Below are 27,787 nucleotides of genomic sequence, written 5' to 3' on the forward strand. Positions count from 1 at the left end.
ATAAGGATATCATGCAGAACAAAGCGGGAATTATATCAAAATGTTAGATGTAGTCACAATCAAGCCACAGTAGCCCATTACAAACAGTATTGTAAGGTGCTTTAAATGTTATGAGGAAGGCAAAGAGTATGTGGTATGCAAGTAGAATAGCTAATTCACAGGATAAAATTAAAACCATATGGTCAGTTGTGAAGGAAGCATCTGATCAGCAGCACAAGGTCAATGATACAAAGTCAGTTCGCAGTAAATTTATTTCTGTTACCGATAAATCAGATGTATGTACAGTATTTAACAATTATTTTCTGAGCATGGCTGGTGAATTAAATAAAATTTTAGTTTCTACAGGAAATCATGTAACTTTCTTGGTAAATGCCTTCCCGAGAATGTCTGAAATACTCCTCTGTGATACCGACAACGGGGAGATTGAGTCAATAATTAAATCCCTGAAGACCGAGGACTCTCATGGATATGATGGATTGCCTAGCAGAATATTAAAGTACTTTGCTGCACATGTTAGCCCTGTATTTAGTCGTACTTGTTGTTTTTCCTTTAGGAATGGCCAGTTTCCTGAGTGATTAAAGTACTCAGTAGTAATGTCCCTTTATAAAAAGGGAGGAAGGGATAATGTAGATAATTTTAGATCTGTTTCTATGCCATCAGTGTTTGCTAAAGTTATTGGAAAGGCTGTGTATGTAAGGATAATTGATCATTTTGTATCACACGACTTGCTATCAAATGTACAGTTTGGCTTTAGAAGTCATTTAACAACTGAAAATGCTGTATTCTCTTTTCTCTGTGAGGTACTGAATGGGTTAAACAAAAGGTTTTGAACACTTGGCATATTTTTTTACTTAACTAAGTCATTTGATTGTGTTGATCAAAAAATATTGCTCCAGAAGTTGGACCATTACGGAATACGGGGAGTAGCTCACAATTGGTTCACCTCATACTTTAGCAACAGGCAGCAAAAGGTCATTATTCACAATGTTGATAATGGCTGTGATGTGGGATCTGAGTGGGGGTACTGTCAAGTGGGGGGGGGGGGGGGGGCGGGGGTGCCCCAGGGATCAGTGTTGGCTGCTCCTGTTCCTTATTTATATAAATGATATGCCCTCTAGTATTACGGGTAACTCTAAAATATTTCTGTTTGCTGATGGCACTAGCTTGGTGGTAAAGGACGTTGTGTGCAACATTGACTCGGTTTCAAATAGGACAGTACATGACCTCAGTTTATGGCTTGTAGAAAATAAACTAACGCTAAATCACAGTAAGACTCAGTTTTTACAGTTTCTATCACACAATTCAACAAAACCTGACATTTTAATTTCACAGAATGAACATATGATTAGTGAAACTGAACAGTTCAAATTTCTAGGTGTTCAGGTAGATAGTAAGCTGTCGTGGAAATCCCACGTTGAGGATCTTGTTCAAAGACTTAATACTGCAATTTTTACTATTCGAACGGTATCAAAAGTGAGTGATACTTTGACATGAAAATTAGTCTACTTTGCTTATTTTCATTCGCTTATGTGTTATGGTATTATATTTTGGGGTAACTCCTCCCATTCTACAAGGGTATTTTTGGCTCAGAAACGGGCGGTTTGGGCAATAAGTGGTGTGAGTTCATGAACCTCTTGTTGACCTCTGTTCACGAGTCTGGGTATTTTAACATTGTCCTCTCAATATGTATATTCCTTATTGTCATTTCTTGTTACCAATGTTAGTTTATTCCCAAGAATAAGTAGCTTTCACTCGGTTAATAATCATCAGAAATCAAACCTACATTTGGATCGGACTTCCTTAACTCTTGTGCCAAGATGTGCACTATACTGCTGCATCCATTTTCAATATTAAGCTGCCACTCAAATTAAAAAATCTTAACAGTAATCCAAGCACTTTCAAATCGAAACTGAAGAGTTTCCTCATGGGTCATTCCTTCTCTTCTGTCGAGGAGTTCCTTGAAAAATTGAGCTGATTTTTATTGTATTGCTGATAGTGTTCACTTAAACTGATGGACTGACTTTTTTAAGGTTCATGAACATTTATTTTTATCTGTTATTACTTCTATGTTGTAATTTCATGTACTGACATGATCCATGACCTTTGATATTTGCTCCTCAATTTGGTCCTATGGAACTTGACAAGTAAATAAAAATAAAAAATAAAATTGCTGCATGCAGTACCTAAGCTTTGTGCTCTCCCAAACACAAACTTCAATACAATTGAGCAAGCCCCCCCCCCCCCCCCCCCCCCCAAATGCAGGGACATCAGTCCCCTCCACCCTGCTGTAGAAGCAAAAACCACCTCCTGCTCCTCTCGTGCAGAAGGGGTCCCTTGTTGCCCTCTCTTCCTAGGTCTCCACTAATGCCACAGCGGACACATGCCAGTGGCTCAAGGAGCCAAAAGCTGCTGAAAAAAGAGCTTCACGGTCTTCCTCTGTGCCTGAAGCTGCTTCGGAGAATTCTTCCCAGCAAGCCCCTAAAGTGAAGAAAGAGAGGAAGCAAACTAAGTAGTAGTCTGCTAAGAAATAGGACCCTCTGGTGGCACCACCACCACCATCTATCAATTCTGCATCTGAGGATGCAGTGGAGATCTTAGTGTCACCTGCGGACCTGGATCTCACCGATGCCTCGTCCACCATGGCAATGGCTACATATACTCAGTTGGTGCTAGCAGTTGGATAAAGTGCACTGAAGGTCAAATAAAGCATTTCATAATGAAGATCAGTTGCAAGCCAGAGATGGGTCTGTTATGTTTTGGGGGTCTTCCTCTTATTGTGAATTGGAGCCACTCACTGAGGTGAACCAGTATGTTTAAGTAAACATAGTGAATGACCAGATGTTACATTTCAGACAACATCTGAATGATGATTGTGCTATTGAGATCCCTACTTTTCAAGACAACAGCGAAGTTCATAGAGATGGAAGAATATGTGACTGGTTTTCTGAACACTTCCCCACCCTATTACATTTCGATTGGTGTGCAAAATCACCTGATGCGAACGCCATTCAAAGTTAAAATAGAATTTTGAAATGCAGGATGTGGGGATAGGTAGTGTTCATTATTGCTGTACTCTGTTATCCACTTCAGCAGGTCGCTTTGCTGTTTGTGTAATAAATAAATCCATGCTGGGATCAAAAAACACATTGAAATTATGCTTAACTTATTTCCTGCCAGTACCAAAAGCAAGGCTGAAGACTGAACTCGGATAACACAGCAATAAAATTGACGAGTTACACACGGACATGAATTCCGTTCATGATAAGATACATTTTACGAGAGAGAGAGAGAGAGAGAGAGAGAGAGAGCAAAATAGACAGTTAAATTTCTTGGACATCACATAAAGATTCAAAACAACCAACACACATTTAACATGTACCAAAAATTGACAACAACATTCAAAGTCATAGATGAGACATCACAACACACCATTTCTCAAAAGCAGGCAGCACTTAGATACATGCTCCACAGACTAAACACAGTACCATTGGATACAGACAATTACAAAAAAGAAGTGAATACCGTAACACAAATAGCCACCAACAATGGATACAGAGAGAACGTAGTAACAAAGCTGAACAAGAAAATCAAGAAAAAGAAAAGAGCAAACGCCCAGCTGTCACCAACACAAGATCAAAATCACACACAAAATACCAAAATAGGAACAACACAAAATGTGAAAGAAACAGAAAATAAAAGGTGGTACACAATAACGTACGATCACAAATACACACACAGAATATCCAGTATTTTCAAAAACACAAGACATAAAAAGAATCCACCAAACCAACAACCCAATTCAGAAATACTTCCCAAAAACAATAAGAAAAACTGATCTAAACCAGAAATTAGGAATATACCAACTGAAATAAAATACGTGTGATGGAAGCTACAGTCTTTGACGTAAAAACTGACCCCCTTCCGGCCACCACAGAGACTAAGTCCGAAATGTTGTCGTGTTCTGTGAGCTTGTGGTCTAGTGGTAATTGTCGTGCTTTCTAAACTTACAGTCACATGCTCACGTCCAACTGTATCTCTCTTTCTTTTCTTTTTTTACCATATTTCAGCCGTCGTCTAAAGTTATGAGTCTGATTGTACATCGAATATAATTCTCTTCACATACTACCCACCAGTAATAACAAATACTTCCAGAAACAATTCTGCAGGACAGCTCACGACTGCATTGCGATCAGAACAGCTTACACTTGAGCGTTTCCTCACGCTGCAGTGGCTACCGGCCAGATGCCACCCGCTGCCTGAAATCGGGCACTGCCCATGTGACCACGTGGCGACTCTATCAGTGTATGTATCAACTGTCACTTTCGAATTTGAAGTTGTAGTTACATCTTGCAGCTTAGCATTGGATTTTGCATACTTGAAAATCATGAACCACAGTTAAGCATTGCAAAATTTGGTTGCAGGTAGAAAAAGGTGTAATATCTGCAACACAATATTTATTTTTTATATAAAAGAGGGGTGAATGCAGAGGAGTCAGCTCAAAAGATTTGAACTGTGTGTGGAGCGAGTGCTTTTGGGAAAAATACACCAGAAAAAGATATTCTTGTTTCAACAAAGATAATTCTGGCATGAATAATTTTCAACATTAATGAAGTCTCGACTACCGATATAAGTGATCGATTACCATTTAACCATAATGTGACATTTGCATTCAACAGGCAAGGCTCAGACGTCTGGTGTAGGAGTACTGCATGCTCTAATTCGAAATGACAATAATCAATGGAATGACTGTTACTGCAGGTTTGCTTTAACGTCATCAGGTCATTCGTTGAGCTTTCCTATGCAGTACTGTTAGTGGTGACGTGTTATGATGCGTTTATCATTAACTTCCTAAAGAAACGAAAGGCTGAGCCCTACCAAAAGACGTAAACTGGACCAAAGAGTTGTATGAACACAATATTTTCCAACTGATAGCTCCAAAAGTGTGTTTTGCGCTACAAATTCTTCCCCAAGTGGGTGTCCATAACACCTGGAATTTGTTGCCAACAACTGAGACACCTTTTGCTAGCAGTGTCTCTGCGTAATTGAGTGGCGCATGTGGTGTTCAACAGACAGCAGTCGTCACTCTCACTGGAATTGATGTACAAACTGAATTTTTACCTAACCCATGTCCTGCATATTACGTTAAGTAAGATGTTTTAACTCTCATATCGTTAGCAGAGACAGTGCGCACTTGTCACGGCTCGCGAGAAGTGCAGCGATTAGCAGTGCCCAATGCCGCCGCGATTTGTTTATGTTGTCTGAGCCTGGACACTGCAGCAGACACTTCGCCATAAACAGAAAGAAATCACCTTGTCTCTGAATGCAGTGAGCAGACATCACTGCCTGTATGTTCTTATAGTAAACAACGTGAGACTCTACTCACGGGTGCCCATGGAGCAATTGGAACGGGTATCATGTCATTAGTCATCAGAATATTAAGCAGTGATGGAATGTCCTTTCTATTTGAATCCCAAGAAAATAGGAACCTTCTCACAAAATAATGTGAGGTGATATCAAAATTTATCCAACACACAAAAATTAACTGCGGAGCTTTCGTGCATGCAGTAGTAACACACAAGGAAGTATTATGTCTTGGAAGTGTATACTTCATTTCCTCCTCTCATATCAATGCCCTCGTTTTAGTATGAAGTGAGAAAATAAACACACAAAACTAAAGTTTCTGAGAAGCATGTAATTCATTTCCTCTTCTCATACCATTGCTTTTGTTTTAGTATGAAGTGAAAAATGAACAGTTCAGAGTTCTGAAGTATAATACGACACCAGATTCTTATCGTAGACCCTATCAGAAATGCAAAAAGCAGGGAGCTCTCCCATTGTGTTGTCCAACAGTCTGTTTCCTTTCATGCATTACTACGGCTCACAGAATCTTATTTAAGGACTTGCGGGCATAAAGTTCATCAGCAGAATGAACCTTATGTTGTGATAATTATGGTATGGAAAAAATGCAACAAAGACAAGTTCCCCTAGAGCAGTGAGGATATTTGCATATGTCTGTATTCAGCAATGACTACCAGCAGCCACAACACTTCACAGAACTGATGCTGTAGACCACACAACTGTGAATGCACTTCAGACTTCATTCAGTAAGCCGTCAGGGGATGGACGGAAACATCAAATCAACATCGCTTTCAGAGTCTTATTCAGTCCAAAATGAGGTGTTAAGGTAGTTGAGTGTTCTAGCAATTACACTTCGATAATTCTGATATAAGTATTCTGATAGCTAGAAGAACCAAGTAGTGTGAAACCATCAGGAACTACATTAATATCAAACTGCAAAAACTCAAGACAATACGTGGACTCTTCCCTTCGCTGGGTAACCTCTTACTTTTATTGAGGATTCTCTCTGTCCTAGGCGTAATGCAAATGGAACTTCTCATTCATGAGGCGCTTTCCACTATTCCTGACAAACATCAGCAACTTGTAATCACTGTGAGTAATAACTGTGTGATGATGATGGTACAGGTTGTCAAACTGCTTACAGTAATGTTAGTGGTGTCGCACATCATCTAGTGCTGACTACCTAAGGAAAGATAGTGTGGTGGTGTCGTCACTTCTCTTCACTTGGCATCAGCCTGTGTAGTCTGATTTAACGAACATGGTTCTCCATTCATGGGCTGCTAATAATACAGTATGACTACAGTGATCACCATGCAGGTGTTACATTAATTCTGCAGTGTAAAATATTACCGTCAGCTATGCAACTGAAATAATTCACTAAACAGGTACTCTATGTTGCAAATAGTTGAGTGATCAGCTCGCTGCAATCCTACTTCTACTGTTCATAAATACTTGTATACTGACCATTTGTTATTTGACTAAATATGTGCTACAATCTGATTTGCATGTATATGACGTGGGTTAGGGCCATCACAAAGTAGTGACTAAGAAGTGGATGCCGTTGAAGTCCCGTTATTGATGGCAAGACAAATGTTCGCAGATCACCTGTATTGCCTCAAAAAACAATTGCATCTTAAATATCGAAGGATAGGCATCCACACTATCACAGGGCATTGAAATACAGCAACAGCAGCAAATGAAAATTTGTGAGTGACAGGGGTTCGAACCTAGAGCTCCTGCTTACGAGGCAGATGTGCTGATCATTGCACTATCGGGACACAACGGCCAACCTGCCTGCAGGACCTATCTACACACGCTCCTCGTCGGACACAAATTCCCATCTTTGCCGCATACCACATATGCAGTACCCCTCCACCCTTCCCCCACCCCGTCCATTATTCCACTCCCACGAGGGTTCGGACAATGACATGAGTCTAGCACTGAAAACTTTCGATGGCCCATCAAGATCTGAATAATTATACAGGATGTTGCAGGAGGAATAGTAATTATTGCAAGAGACAGTAGTGTAGACAAACTGCAGAAAAAATGCCATATAACATGTGTCCAATTTTTATTGAGTTGGGTTCTATGCATTTTCGTTTCATTTGCTGGTCCTTTCAGGACCCCATTGTCTACACTTCCTTGAAAATGAGCTTCCAGCATTATTGGAAGACGTTCCTTTGGCTACAAGAATGCGTATGTTCCTCCAGCATGACGGGGCTCCTGCACATTCTAGTCAGGTGACACATCATCCAAACCTAACATTTCCTGGAAGATTGATCAGTAGGTGTGGGCACTTTCCTTGGCCACTATGGTCCCCAGACTTTATCCCTTTGGATTTTTGCCTGTGGGGATGGTTCAAAGATGCAGTTTACAAAGAAAAGGTAAACTCACAAGCCGATGTGGTGTTTGGTTTATGAGTAGTGCAGCCCTCATAAAAGAATGCAAAGACGACCTTAGAAGAGCTACACGTGGTGTAATCAAGAGGAGTCAAAAGTGCATGGAAGTTGGTGGGGGATTTTTTTAAAAATAAAGTTGGCAAGTCATTTGCCTTTGCTTTGAGTTTGATAGGGTTGCATACTAACAGCTGTATCTTTGTACTCAATAAAAAGTGGACACATTTATATGGAATTTTTTATGCAATTTGTCTATACTACCACATGATAAAATGTCCACTATTACTCCTGAAACAACCTGTATATGCACGTATGTGTGGTGTCTGTTCTTTTGGACATGTCCGAAAGAGAAGACACCACGTATCCGGGTTTCTCTCTTAAGTGCTATTCGGAAAATGTTTGGCAACTTATTGATAGTGACGGACTGGAGCTGCATTAACCTACTCATTTCACTAGATATAGTTTAATTTTCTGAACAATTCATGTTTAATTAGTGACAGTGATTTGGAAAATTTACGTTTGTGAGATGGTTACTTTACACATTAATTATAGTGTCTCTCATTGTTTACTTCATGGGAAACCTGCTTCTTTCTACCCTAGCCTATACTACAGCGATGAGGGAATGCTCACATTGTTGATACCTCACCAGATGTGCTACTACAACTGTAGCCAAAGATTAAAGTACCGCTGGAAAACTATTAAGTATAGGAATCCTACTAAACCCTTGAGTTCATACTTTGGTGCTGTGCAAATGAAAAAAAGTAGTTTTTCACAATTATCAGAAGACATGGAGTTTGTTAGACTCCGCCAATATGACTGTATTATTAATTGTTGGTTCACAGTGCTTTTCTGCTGCTTATTGTAACTATTTTTTGAATGTTAGAGCTGGAAGAATAGAAACATCAGATTTTTGCCATATGGAATATTCGAATTCATCTTTAAGTCTCCATGTTTCAAGCAACAGCAGAATATCTGTCAGAAAAGCTGACAACAAGAAGCCAGGTCATGTCTGTCTTTTGGCAGGTGTGCCAGTGACAGTGATCTCAATAATAATATTGTATAGCAAAGATACATTGCCAACTCAGCCACTGGAGAAGCTCCAAAATTGTGAATTATGTCTGGTGAATACGCTTTCAAGATTTCAGCCTGATTAAGACAGTAAAACATAAATAATTGTCGCAGTTATTAATTTGTAACATTTCGTTTACACTCAGTGCATCGATGTATTACAAGTAATTACACTCTAGCACCTAAACCTAGTTACAGAAATGCGAAAAGACTCATTGACATATGAGGATATTCCGGCATTTGCCACCCATAACTTTGAGACAAAGCTATAGTCATTTCCGAGGTCACTCACAGAACATATCAGCTGGTATCCTTCCTGGTAGTATAACTGAAACTTGGCAACACAGAATATGTTTGGCAATTCTGTGACAGACGAGTTACTTCCTTGATGGCATGGAACTATCCTGCTAAATTCACTTGATACTTACCGTGTCATTTCAGTTGAATAATGTGAGTGATTTTCTCTTGATGTGATATAAGGATATCAGTTTATGCTTTGGAGTCGACGAAAATCTTTCCACACGGGAAATAAAACATCTCTCATTTCTTATGTTGCAATTTATCTGTCATAGCTGTCACTGGGCCAGTAAGTTAAGAAATACGCTGCACCTCTTTGTTAGCTTCGAGGTAACGTGCTTGCCTACCAGGTGCAAGCTGCTTTCATTCGCCTTTCGAGACTCGCTGAAAGCCATATTTCTAATTCTTTTATAGCAGAACTACAAGCAGACAGATGGACACTCAATAAGGGAATCATAAGACAGCGCTCGAGCCAAATCCGTTTTACTAGTTTCAGTGCCCCTTAGTGTCAGAGAGAGAACCTATTGGTACTGCAAAATTCATAATGCCACTTTTGTTTTCTGCTGACATATTTTTGTTGTTGTGAATACATAATTTTATTTGTGAACTGCCACATTTTCATAATACTTGAGTATGATACAGGACATGAAGTAAATACAGACATTTTAGAAGTCAAAAGTCGGTAATATCCTACTAATTCGTGTTAAAGTAAGCACAATCGTCTTACAACCACTTAATGCTCTATTAAGATAGACTGCCACCGTGATGCTTCTGTAGTAAGTTGAATTTAATTTGTACAATGAGTATTTTAATTGCATTTTCCTTTAGTTTATTGAACACAAGAGTAATTATCAAAGAGAAGTTAATCAGCAACAGTATATTCTTCCACAATATCTAAAACAATCTGATAATTCTGAAGCAGTTTACAAATTTTGTACCTGTAGAAACCTACTGGTTCTAACAATGTCATTAAACCACTGTAGTTTGAAGAGCATTTTCGTCTCGTAATGAATTGCCTTGACGGTTGATGGATCAGGAGCGGGAAAGGTAAAAGTTTACAAGTATACAATCAGAGGGGCAAATGCCTGAGAGATGACTTCCCTATCAATAGAAGCGCCTGAGAGAGGCCTTCCCTATCAATCTCCTGGATAGTTTTGTTTCTCCATTCAATAGAGTGCGTTATCATGCAGTAGCACATGTGATGTAGTTGTGTCGGTCGATTTTCTTACACTGCGAGAAAAGGTGTCTCAGTTGTTGCCAACAAATTCCAGCTTGGTGAAGAATTTGTAGCGAAAAACACACTTTTGGAGCTATCAGATGGAAAATATTATGTTCACACTACTCTTTGCTCCAGTTTACGTCTTTTGGTAGGGCTCAGCCTTTCATTTCTTCTTAGGAAGTTAACAATAAAGGCATCGTAACTCATCACCAGTAACAGTATTGTATAGGAGTGTTCAATGAGCAACCTTATGATGTTCAAGCAAAACTGCCATAATAGTCATTCCGTTGATTTTTGTTGTTTCGAATTGGAGCATGCAGTAGTCCTACACCAGATTTCTGAACGTGACCTGTTGAATGCAAAAGTCGCATGATGATTAAGTGGTAATCCATCATTTATATCAGTAGTCGAGACTTCCTTAATGTGGAAAATCATTCATGCCAGAATGATCTTTGTTGAAACAAGAATATCTTTTTCTGGTGTATTTTTCTCAAATGCACTCTCTCCACACACAGTTCAAATTTTCATGCTGCCTCCTCTGCGTTCACCCCTCTATTGTACCAAAAATAAATATTGTGTTGCATATGTTACACCCTTTTCCACCTGTGACCCAAAAATTTTGTGACTTATTATCTTGCAAAATTTTTAAAAAAATTTTAAGACACCAACTTCCAACTTTCCATAATTATTGAATGCACCTTTCTAGATACACTGAACTATAATTATGGCTAAGATTGTGTTGTGGGGCATGTTATCTCCCCCCCCCCCCCTCCCCCACACTCAACTTTTTGACGGAATTTTGTAAATAAATGAACAAAAAACCAGAACAACTCTGCATATGTTAATTATTCTAGTTCCAAAAGTGTTGAATCTCACACTTGGTATGCTGTGATCTACCATCAGTAGTTTTTTAGAAAATGGGTCATTTATTGCAAAAATGTAGTTTAGAGATATTGAGGTATAAAACTTTTTTTTATTGCAAATTCTTATACAGACTTACATTTCTGCGTCTTTTATGCACTAGAATTGCCTTAGCCCATAGTCTGTCTCTTCTTCAGTGTCACAACAGCCCAGTGCCTACGTCCTCCTTTTCTTTCTTGCTTCTTTTGTCATTTGCTGAACAGCTAACTCTGTTTCACGTACACGAAGCTCATCCAGTTCCCACAGTCCTTTAGCTGTGTTTTGTCCAAATTTTACCCCTAACTTCTCCAGAACCGTATGTCATTCATAGTTCCCACCATTAAAAGTTATTACAGCATCAGTCACTGCTAACTTGAGAGTCATAAGGCCAACAAGTACATTTTTAGGCACACGGCACCACACAATATTATTGAAGGACTCATTCATATTCTGGGTTTTCCCATGTAAACACTTCTTTAGTAGCTCTGGATTTGCCAAATCTCTGTAAATAGGTTGGATTGCCTCCATTACTGCCAAAGGAAGAGAATGTTTGTGTACATTCATGCAGGGTGCCAGAAAATTCAGCTTGACTATATTTACCAAGTGTTTGGTGGAGGTGGACACAAAGCATGACATAGCTTTTCATTGGTTGATATTCGATGAAAGAAAGTGCTCCACATAGCTCTTTTTATCTTCTCTAAATTGTCACAGTTATCTCTAATGGCCTTCCTATAATATTCCGGTAATTCATCAATTACTTTGTCCATTACTCTTCCTGAACATTTTATTGTCTTGCCATCAGAGTTTTGTGTTGCCCAGCTTGGTTTTTAGGTTATGCAGACGTGGTCCCATTCTTTTCTTGGCATGCCCTACACACTCAAGTTATTGTATAGGAACATTGTATGCCTTACTGTTTTGTACTGCAATGAAAGCCTTCCTGTCTCCACCACCTAAGTAATTCACATATCTGACACCTTTCTCCTGTGAACACTGGAAAATGGTAACTGCTCCTTTTACCTCCATTCCTCCACTTGTGCCATCATAATTTTTTATACACAGCTGCTTATGAAGTAATTTGTTCTTCTGGTTCACTGTACAACCCTGGCAGTACTTACTGAGAACTTCAAAATCCAAAAGTTTTCCAGTGTCGGTACTTATTGCAGATGTAAAACCATTTTTAGAACTAAACCCACACTTTTGCCAGGATCAATCCAAAGCAATGCTGATGTCTGTGTTACCCTAATTTTTTCAACAGCTTCTGATGTAGCAGCAACCATTGAATCTTCAGCTACAGCATTTACAGTGTCTCCAATTGCTGTTACATATTTCGTATACCTAGAAGGTGGTTTTGGCAAATTCAACACAGTGCAGAGAACATTACCAGCACTTGCACCTTTCCCAGTGCATCTAAGGCCATAGAACAGTCTCACATTAGTTTCATACAATTCATTACTTGAACACTGTGATAAAGTATGAAATGCTTTTTTGTTTTTGCACTTCTGACATTTAATAATTAATTTACACGCAACGCCTATTCTAGCTCCAATATCCTCATAAAGTTTAAGTTCACCACCACAAAGGCAGCAAGAGACAGTTTCAGAAATGACGTGTGCAAGGATTTGCAGATCAATAATGACGTCGTTCATAATATCATTACTTTTACCACTGTCAGCCGTTTCTAAAGTAACTTTCCTTTTCAATGCACGAGGGGGCGTGGTCACTTCAGAAACATTATCGTGGTTTCCTCCACTGCTAGCACACATGTTTTCAAGTACTTCAGAAGAAAATGCAGGTCTCACATATCTGTTACAAGCAAATTTGCATTTCTTGAAGTTACTTTTACACTTAGTCATTTTATTTATGTTTAAAAAAGCAATGGAAGTTAGCTTACTACAGAAATAGCTGATAATCACACTACTTTTAATGAAAACTAGTATCAGAAACAAGGGACCGATTTGTTTATTCGTAATGCCAACTTCTGAGACGTAGCAGTAGGCACAAAGCAAAGCAATTCACAGCCTTCTAGACTGTGTAGTTAACAAGATATGACTGCTCAACTGTTGCAGTATATGCGTAGCCATGAAATTTGACAGTCATAGATGTCGACATTCAAAATATTATTTGAAGGTTTCACAATTGTCCGATTTTAATGTATTGTATACCAAAATGTTCAAGAAAATCCAGAGTACATTATGGAGCAGAAATCAGAAAATATCAAATTTCAACGAATTTCATGTACAATGTCCCCTTAACTGTAGTTCATGATTTTCAAGTATGCAAAATCCAATGCTAAACTGCAAGATAACTACAACTTCAAATTCAAAAATGACAGTTGATACATACCCTGATAGCGTTGCGCTGCGTTCACCTGGGCCGTGCCCAGAAACAACTCATAACTGATCAGACCAATGTGACAAAGCGCACGCTTTTTTAAACTAATTGATTGCGTAATATAACGTTAAATATACACATATAACCACAGGCTCCACTTAACACTATCGCCCTTCCCAGAACACTGACTTTTGTTCAGTTTGCGAAACCACGAGGAACTGAGGTGCAGCTGGGAGGGTCTTTGATTTGTTAGCCTCATTCAGTTTACGTTTAGTAGACATAGATTGAGGAGGAGATGTTCGGCTCATTGCAAGAATATCCCTCATGATTGCCAGTGTCTCCGATGACAGAGATTATGATTAAGATTTTGAGTAATCATGTTTATTACCATTTTTGTGCCTATTTCAGGTTCATACTTTTGTTTACATTCGACCTATTTGTGATTTCTTAAATCATAATCTTTGCAGAAAATGGTGGGAAATTGTATTCTGTGCACTAAATGTGACACAGTATTTCACTTTTGATTGGTAACGTTGATCCCTCATTAAAAGAAGATAGGAAATGCACAAAATAATGAAGATTTGAGTCTTGTAAGCATACATCAGTAATGAACAGGGACAAGGCCCAGTGTGAATGAACTGAATCTAACAACAGTGATAGGGAATGAACTCATTCGACCCACATAAACAATTCTAGTCAAATTACTATTTTGGTGCAAATAGACCACACCAGTCAGGCTGGAAAACTGTTTGAAAAGGTGGTGATAAAAAAAAAATTGTTTCCGTGAAAAACAAAATGAAAACTCACATACTAAATAACTCATTTGTTGTCAGCTTTACTAGAAGCACAAGAATCTCACAGAGTATGCAATTTAGTTAGTAACCATTATAAGCCTGATCTGTGCAATACCAAGAAAATGTGCACACGTATGTATGCAAGTAGCAATGGAAAAAATATTTTTTGAGTGATGAGCGAAAACTATCTCCAGAAAGTTAAAACTACAATTAAGCCAAATGCTTATTGTCATGGTGTGGCAGCAAGAAACTCTTGAGTTGAACAATCTCGGATCCTGATGTCTAACAGTGTTCTTGGCAGGCCCAAATGATGTGGGTACAAGTAAAATGAGAAATATGCAGCACCCTCGTAGTGAAACATTGCTTTGTTTAATAAACACTAATGTTAAAGTTTACTCAGGGCCTCACTGACATGATCTACCTAGGTGATCGTGTGTGTGTGTGTGTGTGTGTGTGTGTGTGTGTGTGTGTGTGTGTGTGTGTGTGGAAATAAGTAAATCAAATGAAGCCACGTTTAATATTTCTAAGAAACATACAAATGTATTATTTGTGGACATGAGTAGTTAGGAAGTAGATTCTATACAACACATGGACTTTTTCTGGACAGACATGGCAAAAAAGTATATAAGTGGAAGAACTCTGGAATTTTCTAAAGAAAACAAAGTAGCATTTGATTTTCGCATTAATCTGAGTATGAGTAGTTCTACATCACTTCCATACGGTGAAATGAAAGCAGGTTTAAAGTACCAGGGCAATATTAGTTGCTGACCAAGCCTAGTCTATGTAAGGCTTGGTCACTGCCTAATGACCATGACCAGAACTATATTAAAAAACAAGACTTCTTGGGCTAACTGTTAGAACTGACTATATCCATAAAAATATGACCCTAATCCACTCATACATACATTCACTTAGAAAAAAACTCCCCGAGTCGGAGATATTCTTAAAAAATTATGTTGTGAACTACTGAGTCTGAATGAACACCGGTTTAAGAAAGAGGACTGTAACTTTATATTCCAGCTGGCTACACGAGCCTAACTGGTTAATATAGATCACAGAAACTGAAGGATGGTTGTGTAGCAATATTAGTTCAAGAACAAGTGTCCCTGAAAGTCAAAGTAACATAGTAAATTTTACTGCAGAAGGAAAATTGGAAGCTGCAGCCACCCAGTTCCCTGACTACAGAGTGACTATAATGTCTGTATACTGTCAGCCAAACACAGACTTTAAAGCTTGTGGAGTGAATGGAAAATATATTACTTTCGTAATTTAAATGTAAGATATATAGAATTGAATTGGTGATATTAACTACATGTAACAGTGAAAAATCCTAGGACTAGACACTCAAAGCTCACAAGACTTTCACTGCCTCAGTGATAAACCTGCCAGACAAAATTCTTACCTACTTAATGTCATTTCATATACAGGGTGATTCAGCTGCCCCTTCTTCTTCTTCTTCTTCTTCTTCTTCAGTAGCTCTTCAGCTGCCCCTACCGTTGCCATTTTATGCAACCCCCACATAACAGGACAATGCTGTTGGCCAGTTTGTTTTGGGGATGTGAAGCACAATGTCAAAATACCACAGTATAACTGATAAAATATATGAAGACTTCTTAGAGCTGCTGTACAACTTTTGCTTATGAAACAACTTCAGCACATTAACACGGCGAGTCATCCCCCCAGGGGGCTCACCACTCTTTAGCGAGTTCGTGCTTGGCTACCACAGGGCCCCAGCCTTTGCAGCATCTTTTCCTTTCCATACTGAATGTCTGCCCTCTTGCTATTCTTTTTCCCTTCCCTTGGGGAATATGTCTGGGATGTTCTTGGGAATGTGTTCTGCATTTTCAATAGCCTGATATCAGAACAGTCCCTCCACTGTTTTTTGCTCTTTTTTCCTTCTTCGTTCCCCTTCTGCTATCCTTCCTCCACTTCGGCATTTGAGGTTCCTCTTTTTCGTCTTCCTCCCTGTGTGCTTCTGAAGGGCAGCCCACGCAGCTGACATGTAAAAGGTGACTGGGTAACATGTAATTCCCAGCCCCGGGTCGACAGGTAGAGTTTGCACGTACCCCCCTGGTACAGGCCAGACTCAGGGAGGGGTGGTCGCCTGAGCTGTTACCTCCCAAAACTGCCAGTTGGTCCCTCTGTCAGGTGTTCAGGAGGTGTGAACAATCACTTACGGTGGGTGAGCCCCCCTCTGAGGGGGCCCTCAGTTAGAAAGAGGGCACTATCACAGATGCCGGCAATTGTGGGGGATATTCTTGCAATGAGCCAAACATCTCCTCCTCAGTCTACATCTACTAAATGTAAATGGAATGAGGCTAACGATTCAAAGACCCTCCCTGCTGCATCTCGGTTCCTTGTCATTTCGCACACTGAAGACAGTCTGTCTTTTGCTATGACTGTGGCCGTGTTTTTCAGTTTAGAAAAAGCCTACGATCCATGCTAGAGTACTGGTATCCTCCACATTCTCTACAAATTGGTCCTCTTGAGGCTGCACATCTCATTTCCTTCTGGAATTTTTGAAAGTCTGAGTTTTCAGGGTACTTGTGAGTTCTGCCGTGTCAGACAACTTTGCCAGGGAAACAGTGTGCCCCAGGGTTCCATCCTGAATGTTGTCATCTCTTCTGTCGTCATTAACCCTATTGTGGCCTGTCTTCCACTGGGCATCTTCGGCTCCCTTTTCACTGGCAATTTTGCCATCTGTTGCAGTTCTCTGTTGACTTGTCTCGTTAAGCAGTGTCTGCAGTGTTGTCTCAATCATTTTTACTCATGTAGCATCGACAGTGGCTTTCACTTCTCCACTGACAAAACCGTTTGCATGAATTTCTCATGGTACAATAGGTTTCTTCAACTGTCTCTACATCGTGGGCCTGTTGCTCTTCTGTTCATTGAAACTACAAAATTCCTTGGGCTCATGCGCAATAGGAAACTTTCTTGGTCCTCCTATGTGTCTTCAACTGGCTGCCCACTGTACATGATCCTTTAGTGTCCTACGTGTCCTCGGCGGTACTTCCTGGGGAGTGGATCAGACCACCCTCCTCCATTTGTAACGGTCCCTTGTCCGTTTGAAACTAGACTGTATGTTTCGTTCATGCATCTGCAAGTCTACACCATCTCAATATACAATCCATCATCGTGGCACAACAGTGGTGCCTTTTTCATAAGCCCGGTTGAGAGTCTGAATGCAGAAGCTACCAAACTATCAATGTCATACCGCCGTGATTTTCTCCTCAGCAGATACGCATGCCGTTTGTCTGTCATGCATGGCAACCCATCCTGTACCGTCTCCTTTGTTGACTCCTTTGATCACAAGTATGCGGCATGTCCTTCTTCTTTGTTACCTCCTAAAGTTCGATTTCGGCTATTGCTCCAGCAGCTTAACCTCACGCTATATGCCACTTTCCCAGTGGGTGTGAACCCTTCATCATCTTGGCTTCTTGCAGTAGCCCGTGTTCACGTTGACTTAATTTGCTGGCTAAGGACACTACTCCAGACTCGCTCTATTGTTGTAAGAGTCTCAACCTTGGCACAGAACTTCGCGATAGTACCTTTGTGTACACTGATGGCTCTCGGACTGACCATGGTGTCAGGTGTGCCTTCGTCATTGGCACCGGTGATTTTTCAGTATCGGCTTCCAGACCACTGCTTATTATTTACAGTGGAGCTCTTTGCCTTGTATCAGACCATGCGGTACATCTGGCAACACGGGCTTTTCAATTGTGTCATTTGCTGTGACTCTCTCAGTGCCCTTCAGAATCTGTTTTGTGCTGTACATTGTCCACCACATAATGAAATGGGTCCAAGAAAGCTTTCACTCTTGATGGAGCCACTGTGATGTTTATGTGGGTCCCTGGTCACATCAGTCTGATGCGCGGCGAGGCCGCTGACAAGGCTGCAGTCCTCATACCTTGGCCCGCTAGTTTTTCCATTCCTTCCGATGATCTCTGTGTTGCCATCTGTCAGCAGGTAGTGTTGCTTTGGTTCACCATTGGTCTTTCCTCCATGGGAACAAGCTCTGGGAAATTAACCTCTCCCAGTGGCTTGGCCAACCTCCTCTCGGCCCTAGATCATTTTAACTAGGTTGCGTATTGGGCACTGTCTTTTTAGCCATCGCCATATGTTAAGTGGTGACCACCCCCCCCCCCCCCCCCCCTTTTGTACTCACTGTCCTCAACCTTCGACAGTTCGCCATTTCCTGATGGAATGCCCTTTTTTTATCCACCTACATTCTAATTTATGTTTGCCATCTGAGTTACTGGCCATTTTAGTGAACAGCGCGCGGCCTGCTGAAACTGTTTTACTTTTTATACATCTTTGTAATATGGCGAAGAACATTTAGTCCTTAGTTCAGGACCTCCAGTGTCTGTGTGGCATATTTTAGGGCCCTTTCTCCAAGAGAAAGTCCTAGTTTTTAGCTGTCTTTCCTTCCGTCGATTGGGCTTACCGTGTAGTCACTTTTAACTCCTTTTTCGTCTTAATGTTATGCAGTTCTGACATGGTCGTGTATGACCTTAGTTGTTTTAGTGCCCTAAAACATAACAAGACAAACAGTGAGTCACATATCAATCTATTTGTTAGGTTATATACCCTAAAGTTGTGTCCACACTTCCCATTTTGATATCTCCTGTTAACTTTGTTCTCATATGGTGAAACACACCCTATAAGGCAGCGTTTCTGAACCATTTACGAAAGATTTAGTACTAGAAACAGAATGAAATTAGAGACCTCCAAAACCAGTATGACTGCGCCACTAATTACACAACAAAAGACTGGAGAGACTGTCATAAGTATGACAGAAGTAAGGTATATCTTGGTCCAAAAATACCTCACTTGTTCTTTTTACAGTGTGGTTCCGTTTGTTGAGTTGGAGGGAGCTTACATCCATTATGTGGCTGTCACCTGTATGAATGCTGTTCCTGGCATGGATGTAGTGCAGGTTGCATAAAACATCAGTAGGGGCAACTGAATCACCGCGTATGTATAAACATGAGACTCACTTGAAGATCTTTAAGTCATTGCTATCTGACCATGATTATCTACTCCTAAAGCTGTTTAAAGCTGGAAATATTCACAGACAAGTAGCTGAAATCCAGAGCAATGAGACTACTGTGTGATATACACATAACAAATCTTAGAAATGGTCTGTGGGGTACCGACTGGAGCTCCATTCTCAACAGGTATCATTCTCTTTTGAAGCATAGGAAAATTTCTTACAGATTATTGTAGGCACCTTTTGTAAATGCTGTCATACTTCAAATATTAAAACAACATGTTAAAAGAAAAATACGAGAGGACAAATAACTAATTGGTACACTCATTTGCATAAACCAAAATACTGCTGAAGTTGTACTAGTACATGTATTGTAGCAATAGTACATACAGGCTTGTCTGTGAAACTGAAGCTATATTACAGAAAGGGAAGAAGTAAAAATAATAAACAGTACAATAATAACTACAGAGATCATTCAAGCAAAAACTGTCAAGTCAGCATGAAAGATGATAAAAGCAGAATCTGGGATCTCTGCAGAAAGAACTACCTATTCCTGTTAGCCCAGATCAACTTAACATCAGATTTTGTCAGTTCATGGAAAGACACTGTACATAATGATGAGCCATTACCCCTATAGCAGATGTAGTAGCAAAACTCAGTAACTGAAAAATTGAAGACTGGACCTCTCCTACTTCATTACCTAGTTGTTTGAGGAAAGTGCCTTTCCTGACTTTAAAGTTAAATATAATTATACCTGTGCATAAAAAGAGAGGTAGGGAATTATCAGAAAATTATAGACCCATTGCTATGGTTCCAATATTATCTAAAGTTATTGAAGTGTTCATGAAAAAGTAGCTAAATGAATTCCTTAGGAACAATAGCTTCTTAAATCAGGCCCACTATGGATTTTATGAAGGACACTCCACAGTTAAAGCAGTGCAAGATATTGTTTTGTATGCCTTAAAGGGATTTGAACATAAGCTGTGTAAATGTGCCACATTGGTTGATCTAACAAAGTCCTTCAACCTAATATTCCATAATATTCTTGTAAATAAACTTAAACAGTATGGGATAAGTGATAGGAAATTAGCAAATCATACATCTCCAGTAGGAAGCAAGTGTTCCTTACAGATTCAAATAAGAAGTCTGTCTTTATTAACGTCATAAGAGGAGTGTCTCAGAGATAGGTGCTTGGACTCACTCTCTCTCTCTCTCTCTCTCTCTCTCTCTCTCTCTCTCTCTCTCTCTCTCTCACACACACACACACACACACACACACACACACACACACACAGACAGAGAAATAACTGTGTGGTAGGAGGCAGTTAAATGCTAATAAGTTCAGAAAGATTATCGAATCCTGACTGAAAAGACTGAAAGAAAAGTTTTCTACGCTGTTGATGAATTCATAAATAGTGATTTAAGTGATGTGGCTATGTAATTATAAACAAGTTTATGCTGTTATTATCTATTAATATAACTATAAACATACAGCTTCCATTCTTATTATTTTAAAGAGTGTGTGTAGAACAACTTTGTGTAGGGAGTGGAACTAAATTTAATGTAGCTTAATTATAAAGTTGCATACTGTACAATACAACCTGTATTTGAAAATGCATAATATCTATATTCATGATGACAGGTATCATCCCTTTTGTGCCTGCTCTCTGCTATTATGTATGTTAATAACGCTAATATGTTACTTTTGATCATTGGCCTTCAAACACTTCCAGAGCTAATGTGTCTGAGTCTTCACTTCTCCACAGTCCTGGCGATCTCTTTTGTAGTTTAGATTTTTTCCTTTTTTCATATTCCCATTCCTCTTCCTTCTTAACTGCCTTTATGTGACTCAGATTCTCCAGTTCCTCATCCTCTTCCCTTACTTGTATTGACTGCTCAATACCTGCATGTGCTAATTGATCAGAAGTATCTGCATAATCACTCTGTCCTCTATTTTTATCGTCACTTAGTTTTTCTTTTAAAAAACTTGTATTGAATTATTATTTTTTTGATATTTTGATCTCAAAAAAATAAGATTTTTTACTCTCTCTCATGCTTCAAATTCCTACCCTGCATTTTTAGGTCGTGAACCCTTCACAGTGTAGTCACCATGTCATGTCACAGCCTTCATTTGCAACACTTTTACTGGCCTTGTTGAGTAATCTACCTTCTAAATGTAAATCTGACTCCACTATTGCTACTTATGATATTCTCATTCATTTACTTCTGATTCATCATTACTGAAACTAAAAGGAAGTAGGACATTAGTTTCCTCATATTTTAAGCACACCACCACTGGCAGTCTTGCTCTAACAAGGATTATACTCCAACAACCATAGAAATGTTAAAAGTTCCATCCGTACGTTCACTGACTTCCAATGCCAACACATTGTAGCTGGGCCATTTTTTGCGGCAGATCTTTCAGTCCAAGATTATTAACACCACTGTTTTCTTACCTTTTACTCTTTGTGGTCATTTGTGAGTTGTAATAAGATTAGATGCAGTGTTGTTTCATGAGAGTAAGATGATAGTCTCTGGTAGCAAATCATTTACCCAGAAGCACAGTAACAATTTGTTTTCCTGTAGCACTCAAATGGCCATAATTTTGCAAGGCGTGCAGTCAATAAGTCTATATCATTCTGTCCATCCATAATGGTATTACAGAGATGTTCCTTGCTTGTTATGCAAACTTCCCGGACACTTCTGTCCATTTCGTACCAAACCATTTCAATGGAATTACAATCAGGGCTTTGGAATGGCCACACCACATCTTTCAGTGCCTTCTGCTTTCTACTGCTAAGATGGTAGTGTTTCTGGTCCATACGCCCTTCTGTTTTCAGTGTTGCCAACTCCTTCTCCTGTAAAACACCTCCAAACCATAATAGAACCCCCACTGTGTTTAAGTGTTTCTGGGCCACCCTTTCTCCTTCAGATTGATGAACAAATGTCCTTGTGGTACCAAAAATCTTGAATTTAGTTTCATCTATGAATAACACTTTCTTCCACTCTTCGTGTGTCCACTTACTATGTTTCCTAGCCTATTCGAGTCTCTTCTTTTTATTTACATGTTTCAGAAGGGGTTTTTCTTGCTGCTATATGCCATTTCAAGCCAAGCCAGCATCAGTCTGTTTCGTTTTCACTGTTGCAATAGATACATTTTTCTTGTTCATTTCTGCCAATTCTGCTTAAATGTGTGCTGCTGTTTTGAACCTGTTTCTCTTACTAGTAATTCTGATGAATTTATCATCACTTTTAGTTGTTTCATGAGGTCGTCTTGGTTATGGTAGGTCGTTACTGCTACATGTTTTCTTCTGGTAGTGAAGGGTGTATTGCACTCCCCCTATAGCCATGCCCCATTGTTTCATAGATTGGAGCATAGATAAACCTGCTTTTCTGAGTGTCATTTGTTGATGGATCTCTCTGCTCCTGGAATGATAATAAGGACGTGCACACTGTCAGCTGTCACTAAAGACCTGAAGTGCAGTAATCATGTAGTGCATATTGTATCACTGCTTGAAGTACACTGCAGACATCACAACACTACAGGGAAAAACAGGGCAGTATGGAATATACCTTCGTTTGTCACACAGGTAAACAACCATATCAGTTCAGATAACTATTTTATATGTACATGACAGACTACTGAATAATATTTCATGATCACCAATGTTGTACTATTCCTTTGCTTACTCAGCCATAGTCATAGTATTACATGGTACCTACGGAGATTTAGATGTTGGATGGCAGGTTTATTGAAATTAATGAGTGGTAGTGTATATTTTGTTCCTTCATATATTTTGCCTTCCAGAGATGTTGTCCTTCCACATACTTTATTTGTCATAACTTACTTTGCACACTGTGTTGTTCTGCAGTGGAAACAGGAGTGAGGAACAGATGGCATTCATGAAAAGAGAATTCAGATACTATCTGATATCAAATGGCAAAAGTAATATGTAACTTTGTTGTTGTAGTTGCAGCATCAGTCGCTAACAGTAGCTTTGAATGTTGAAACATACACAAATACCACAGGTGTTCAAAACAGCCAATCTTCAAAACAATTACTATTCATAGATCATGAGCCCTGGCCACTATGAAAGTCTGTGTATGTTATTCAACTGGCAAACACACGAAATGGGGTCAGTGCATGGATGTTCGAACTTAAGTGCACCTGCCACTGGAGCTCCAGAGAGATGATGCTTGCATGTCATTGAGAGTGGCATAATCATTCGTCACACCACCCTCGCACCACAATGGTGGCTGTAGGAAACATACCTGCGTAACTGACGACAACCAGACAGCTGCCGATACTGCATTAGCCATCCAGAAAGGGTGGACAGTAGAATTTTCTCAGTAAACATGTGGCTTATTGTCTTAGTATGACACAGACTTAACTTTGTGGCATAAGGACCTGCAGAAAACTGCCAATTATCAATAAAAAATCGTATGCATGATGCACAAACGAAGATGATTGGGCTACTGCTAGTAAATCTCTCCACAACACTGACAGAGTTGTAGGCCTCCCCTCGACAACACCTTACACACACACACACACACACACACACACACACACACACACACATGACAGTAAGGAGCTGCATGGTATTTCAGAGTATCATATGATCCCACTCGTTTTCCAAGCACGCATCAAAATTATGGCACCAGCCATAATTCACTCATTCTCTATGCTTTGGACAGACTAGATGTCATGATTGTAAGGTCAGAAATCACACAATATATAGACAGGCCTGTAACTGTGTCTGGAACTCATGGCATTTTTTTAATGCTTGCTGCACAGTATGATGTCCAAGACTTACTGTTGTCTCTTGTGTGGGCAGTGGAACATTCAAAATGTGGATGGTGCACTCAGATCCCATTGGTTTCAATTTGAGGCTGCTGTTTGCATCTGTGTGCCTCATCCTCGAGCAGTTTCACAGTTTGTAGAAAGAACATTATAAAAGTCCACAGTAAAGTCATTTTTTAAATCCATTAGATACTGGCCATGATTTTGTAACACATCTTAGCTAGGTATCCTGTGTGTCAGCTGAACTGCCATTGATACCTCCCTCTCTCTCTCTCTCTCTCTCTCTCTCTGTGTGTGTGTGTGTGTGTGTGTGTGTGTGTGTGTGTGTGTGTGTGTAAACTGATGTTTTGTCAGGTGTAAACTTACTAAATTGCTATATTATTGTTTCTGTTTTACAGTGTTGGATATAAATTGCACAGCCCTGCAGCTGAACGCAACAAAGAACCAATTCTCGAGGTTTTAATGCAGTACATTTTTAACAACAAGGCAAAGGAAGAAGCTCTGACAGTACTGGAAATAGCCTCGGGAACAGGCCAACACATTGTGTATTTTGCCCATTATTTTCCAGATGTACAGTTTCAACCATCTGAATTTGAAGAAAGCTACATAAGAAGTATTGGAGCATACATTTCTGAGAGTGGTGTCCGCAATGTGCGTGACCCAATTGTAATCGATATACGTACTCCATATAGTTTCTGGGCCTTTGGAGCATTCACAGAAAATTCTGTGTCTTTTGTTATCAACATCAATATGATCCACACAACTGAAAGTGAATGCACTGAACACCTATTCAAGAATGTACAGAAAATTCTGAAACCTTGTGGTCTATTATTCCTGTATGGGCCTTTTGCATTTAATGGAGTTATAACTCCAGAGTCTAATGTTAGCTTTAACCAGAGATTAAGACAAGAGAATCCTGCATGGGGCCTAAGAGACGTAGAAGATCTGAATGTATTGGGATTTAAATATGGTTTGGCACTAATAGCAGCACACGATATGCCAGCTAATAATCACATGCTTGTGTGGAAGAAAAAGTAATTTCATTGGAGAGTGCTTTTCATTAACAAAATTTGTTCCATTTTATTTCAGTATTAATAAATCAGATGTTAAAGGTCAGTTTGGTTCTTAACAATGCCAATGTTGTTCCTGTGTAACAGTATTAGCTGACGCTTAGTAGAATGTTGTGCTCTTAAAATAAGATTGTGTAGTTGCTCGTATGGTTAATGGTTCGTGTTCTGTAAAGTCTGTGATGTTTGATTGATTGTTTAAAATTGTGAAGTAATAGAAATATTTGTGCTTTATATAGGTACTATATAATTTATGCAGATACTATAACTGCAGGTTTTCATTTGGTTTTGTGAAGCCATCTTTGTAAATGTCTGAGCAAAGTAGAAAAAGCTAAACTTTCGACTTTGTCATTCAGTAGCAGATATTGACCTGACACTTAAAATCCATAAGAGAAACTGTCATGATACTTCTGATACATCTTCCAGACACAATGCACTCAAATCCCACTGATAACAAAGAATCAAATAATGAACTGCATAAACTCTGTGTAGCCCACAGGAAAAGTTTTTCAGATATTTGCATTCTTTGAGTCTAACTATGAAACTTCTGAATTTTCAAATGAAACTGTATCCTTTGATCTCAAATAAATGTCTTTATTGTGACTGTAAGATTTCATTACTTTCAGCCTACATTTACATCACTTTTTGACTCCACATGCACATTAGTATTTCACAAAATATCAGATATCATATGGCAAGCTGGTACTAAGAAACTGAAGAGACTCAGCAAGGTGGATAAAAGATGCAGAAGGGTTATTTAAAGGAAAGAAACAGGCTAACTATTGTCAATAGAGAAGATGAACTGGATGAAAAGGAGATGAGTGATGCAATACTATGGGAAGAATCTGATGAAGGATTGAAAGAAGTTGAAAGGCACGTGGAGTTGATGACATTCCATCAGAATTATTAATATCCTTGTGAGAAACATTAAAAAACTGTTACACCTGATAATAAGGGTATACAAGATATGCCAAATACCCCCAGACTTTAAGAAAAATATGTTACCAATACCAAAGGTCAGTGTTGAGAGATAGGAGTGCTATTGAACTACCATCATGTTTGTATATCAGAAGGATATATAGACTGACAGAAGATAACTTTGGGTTCTGGAGAATCGTAAGAGTATATAGAGTGGTACTGACACTATGAGAAACTTAGAAGATAGGTTGATAAAATTCAAACCTACATTTCACAGCACTTGCAGATGTACAAAAAGGAAAGCCGTTGACAGTGTTGGCTGGAATGCACTCTTTAGAATTTTTTGAAGTGGTCGGTATAAAAAGGTATCAAAAGTTGTCTACAAACATTACAGAAATCAGACTGCAGTTATGAGTTGAAGTTCACAAAAGGGATGCAGTAATTGAGATGGAAGTAAGATGAGATTGATTACTACCTCCCCAAAAAGAAACCAAGGAGGAATTTAGAAAGCGAATTAAAGTTTAAGGATAAGAAAAACAACTGAGATTTGCAGATGAAATTGTAATTCTGTCAAAAACTGTGCAGCACTTGGAAGATTAGTTGAGCAGGATGGATAGTGTCATGAAAACAGGTTATGAAATGGACATGGCAAAAAATGAAACAAAGGTAAGTGAGTATAGCCACATTAAGTCAGATGTTGCTGCAAGGATTAAGTTAGGAAATCAGATGTTGAAAGGAGTAGATGAAATTTCCTATTTGAACAAGAAGATAAATAATGTTGGGAAAAGTGAAGAACATTTAAAATATAACTATCAATAGTATGAATAACTTTCCTAAAAAAGAAATACATGTACATCTAATTTAAGTTTTAGGATTTTTTTAAAAGCATTTATCTGGAATGCAACAGTGTATGGAAGAGAGATGTGCACGATATCGTTTGATCATTATCTCATTTCATTTGGAGACTGAATGTGGAAAAGATTTTCTATAGGTATTGTCTGATGTGACACACATAACGTCACAGTAAGTTCGAACAAATCTGGCTGAACTTTCTGTTCAGCTTCAAAGACAACTTTATCTCCCAATCATTCATCAGGCTGGCAGAAGCTGCCATGCAGCATTTAGCCACAAAGGCTTCTGCATACATGTGTTACTTGATTTTGTCATGGCATTAGATACACTTTGATTTGATACACACTGGCCTGATGTACAAACTGTGCACCCCAGGACTGTCTTGCAGATGATGAAACACATTACTTTACAAAGTGCTCAGAAAGGAGTGTAAAAGCCTACACAACAATAGCAAGAAATTAAATGAAATCCTACTGCCAAATATGTAGGGTACCGTATTTACTCGAATCTAAGCCGCTCTTTTTTTCCGGTTTTTGTAATCCAAAAAACCGCCTGTGGCTTAGAATCGAGTGCAAAGTAAGCGGAAATTCTGGAAAATGTTGGCAGGTGTCGCCACAACTAACTTCTGCCGTCGAATATACGTAGCGCTACACAGGCATGCTTTGCAGGCACACAGATAAATACTGGCGCCAAACCCTCTACGTCAGTAAATAAATTTTTAAAAAAAGGTGGAAACGAGCGTTTTCCTCCGTCTCGAGTTTCGACCACTGCATTTTCATACATTATCCAACAAAGT

The 27,787-nt window shown here is 39.2% G+C and overlaps 2 protein-coding genes across 5 annotated transcripts in view; both read left to right on the forward strand.

Annotated features, from left to right (window-relative positions):
- The window catches only part of LOC126248549 (methyltransferase-like 26), a 70,461-nt gene extending 44,637 nt beyond the window's left edge, over positions 1-25,824 (forward strand). For both annotated transcript variants that reach the window (XM_049949623.1, XM_049949622.1), the window contains exon 3: positions 24,553-25,824. In XM_049949623.1, the coding sequence (XP_049805580.1) occupies positions 24,553-25,192 (640 nt within the window). In that variant the 3' untranslated portion in view covers positions 25,193-25,824. The remainder of the gene's footprint in view (positions 1-24,552) is intronic.
- LOC126248548 (dnaJ homolog subfamily C member 21) overlaps positions 1-27,787 on the forward strand; it is a 250,530-nt gene that overhangs the window by 67,942 nt on the left and 154,801 nt on the right. The window lies entirely within an intron of this gene.

Source organism: Schistocerca nitens, chromosome 3, assembly GCF_023898315.1.
Source record: "Schistocerca nitens isolate TAMUIC-IGC-003100 chromosome 3, iqSchNite1.1, whole genome shotgun sequence".
NCBI classification, from domain to species: Eukaryota; Metazoa; Arthropoda; class Insecta; order Orthoptera; family Acrididae; genus Schistocerca; species Schistocerca nitens.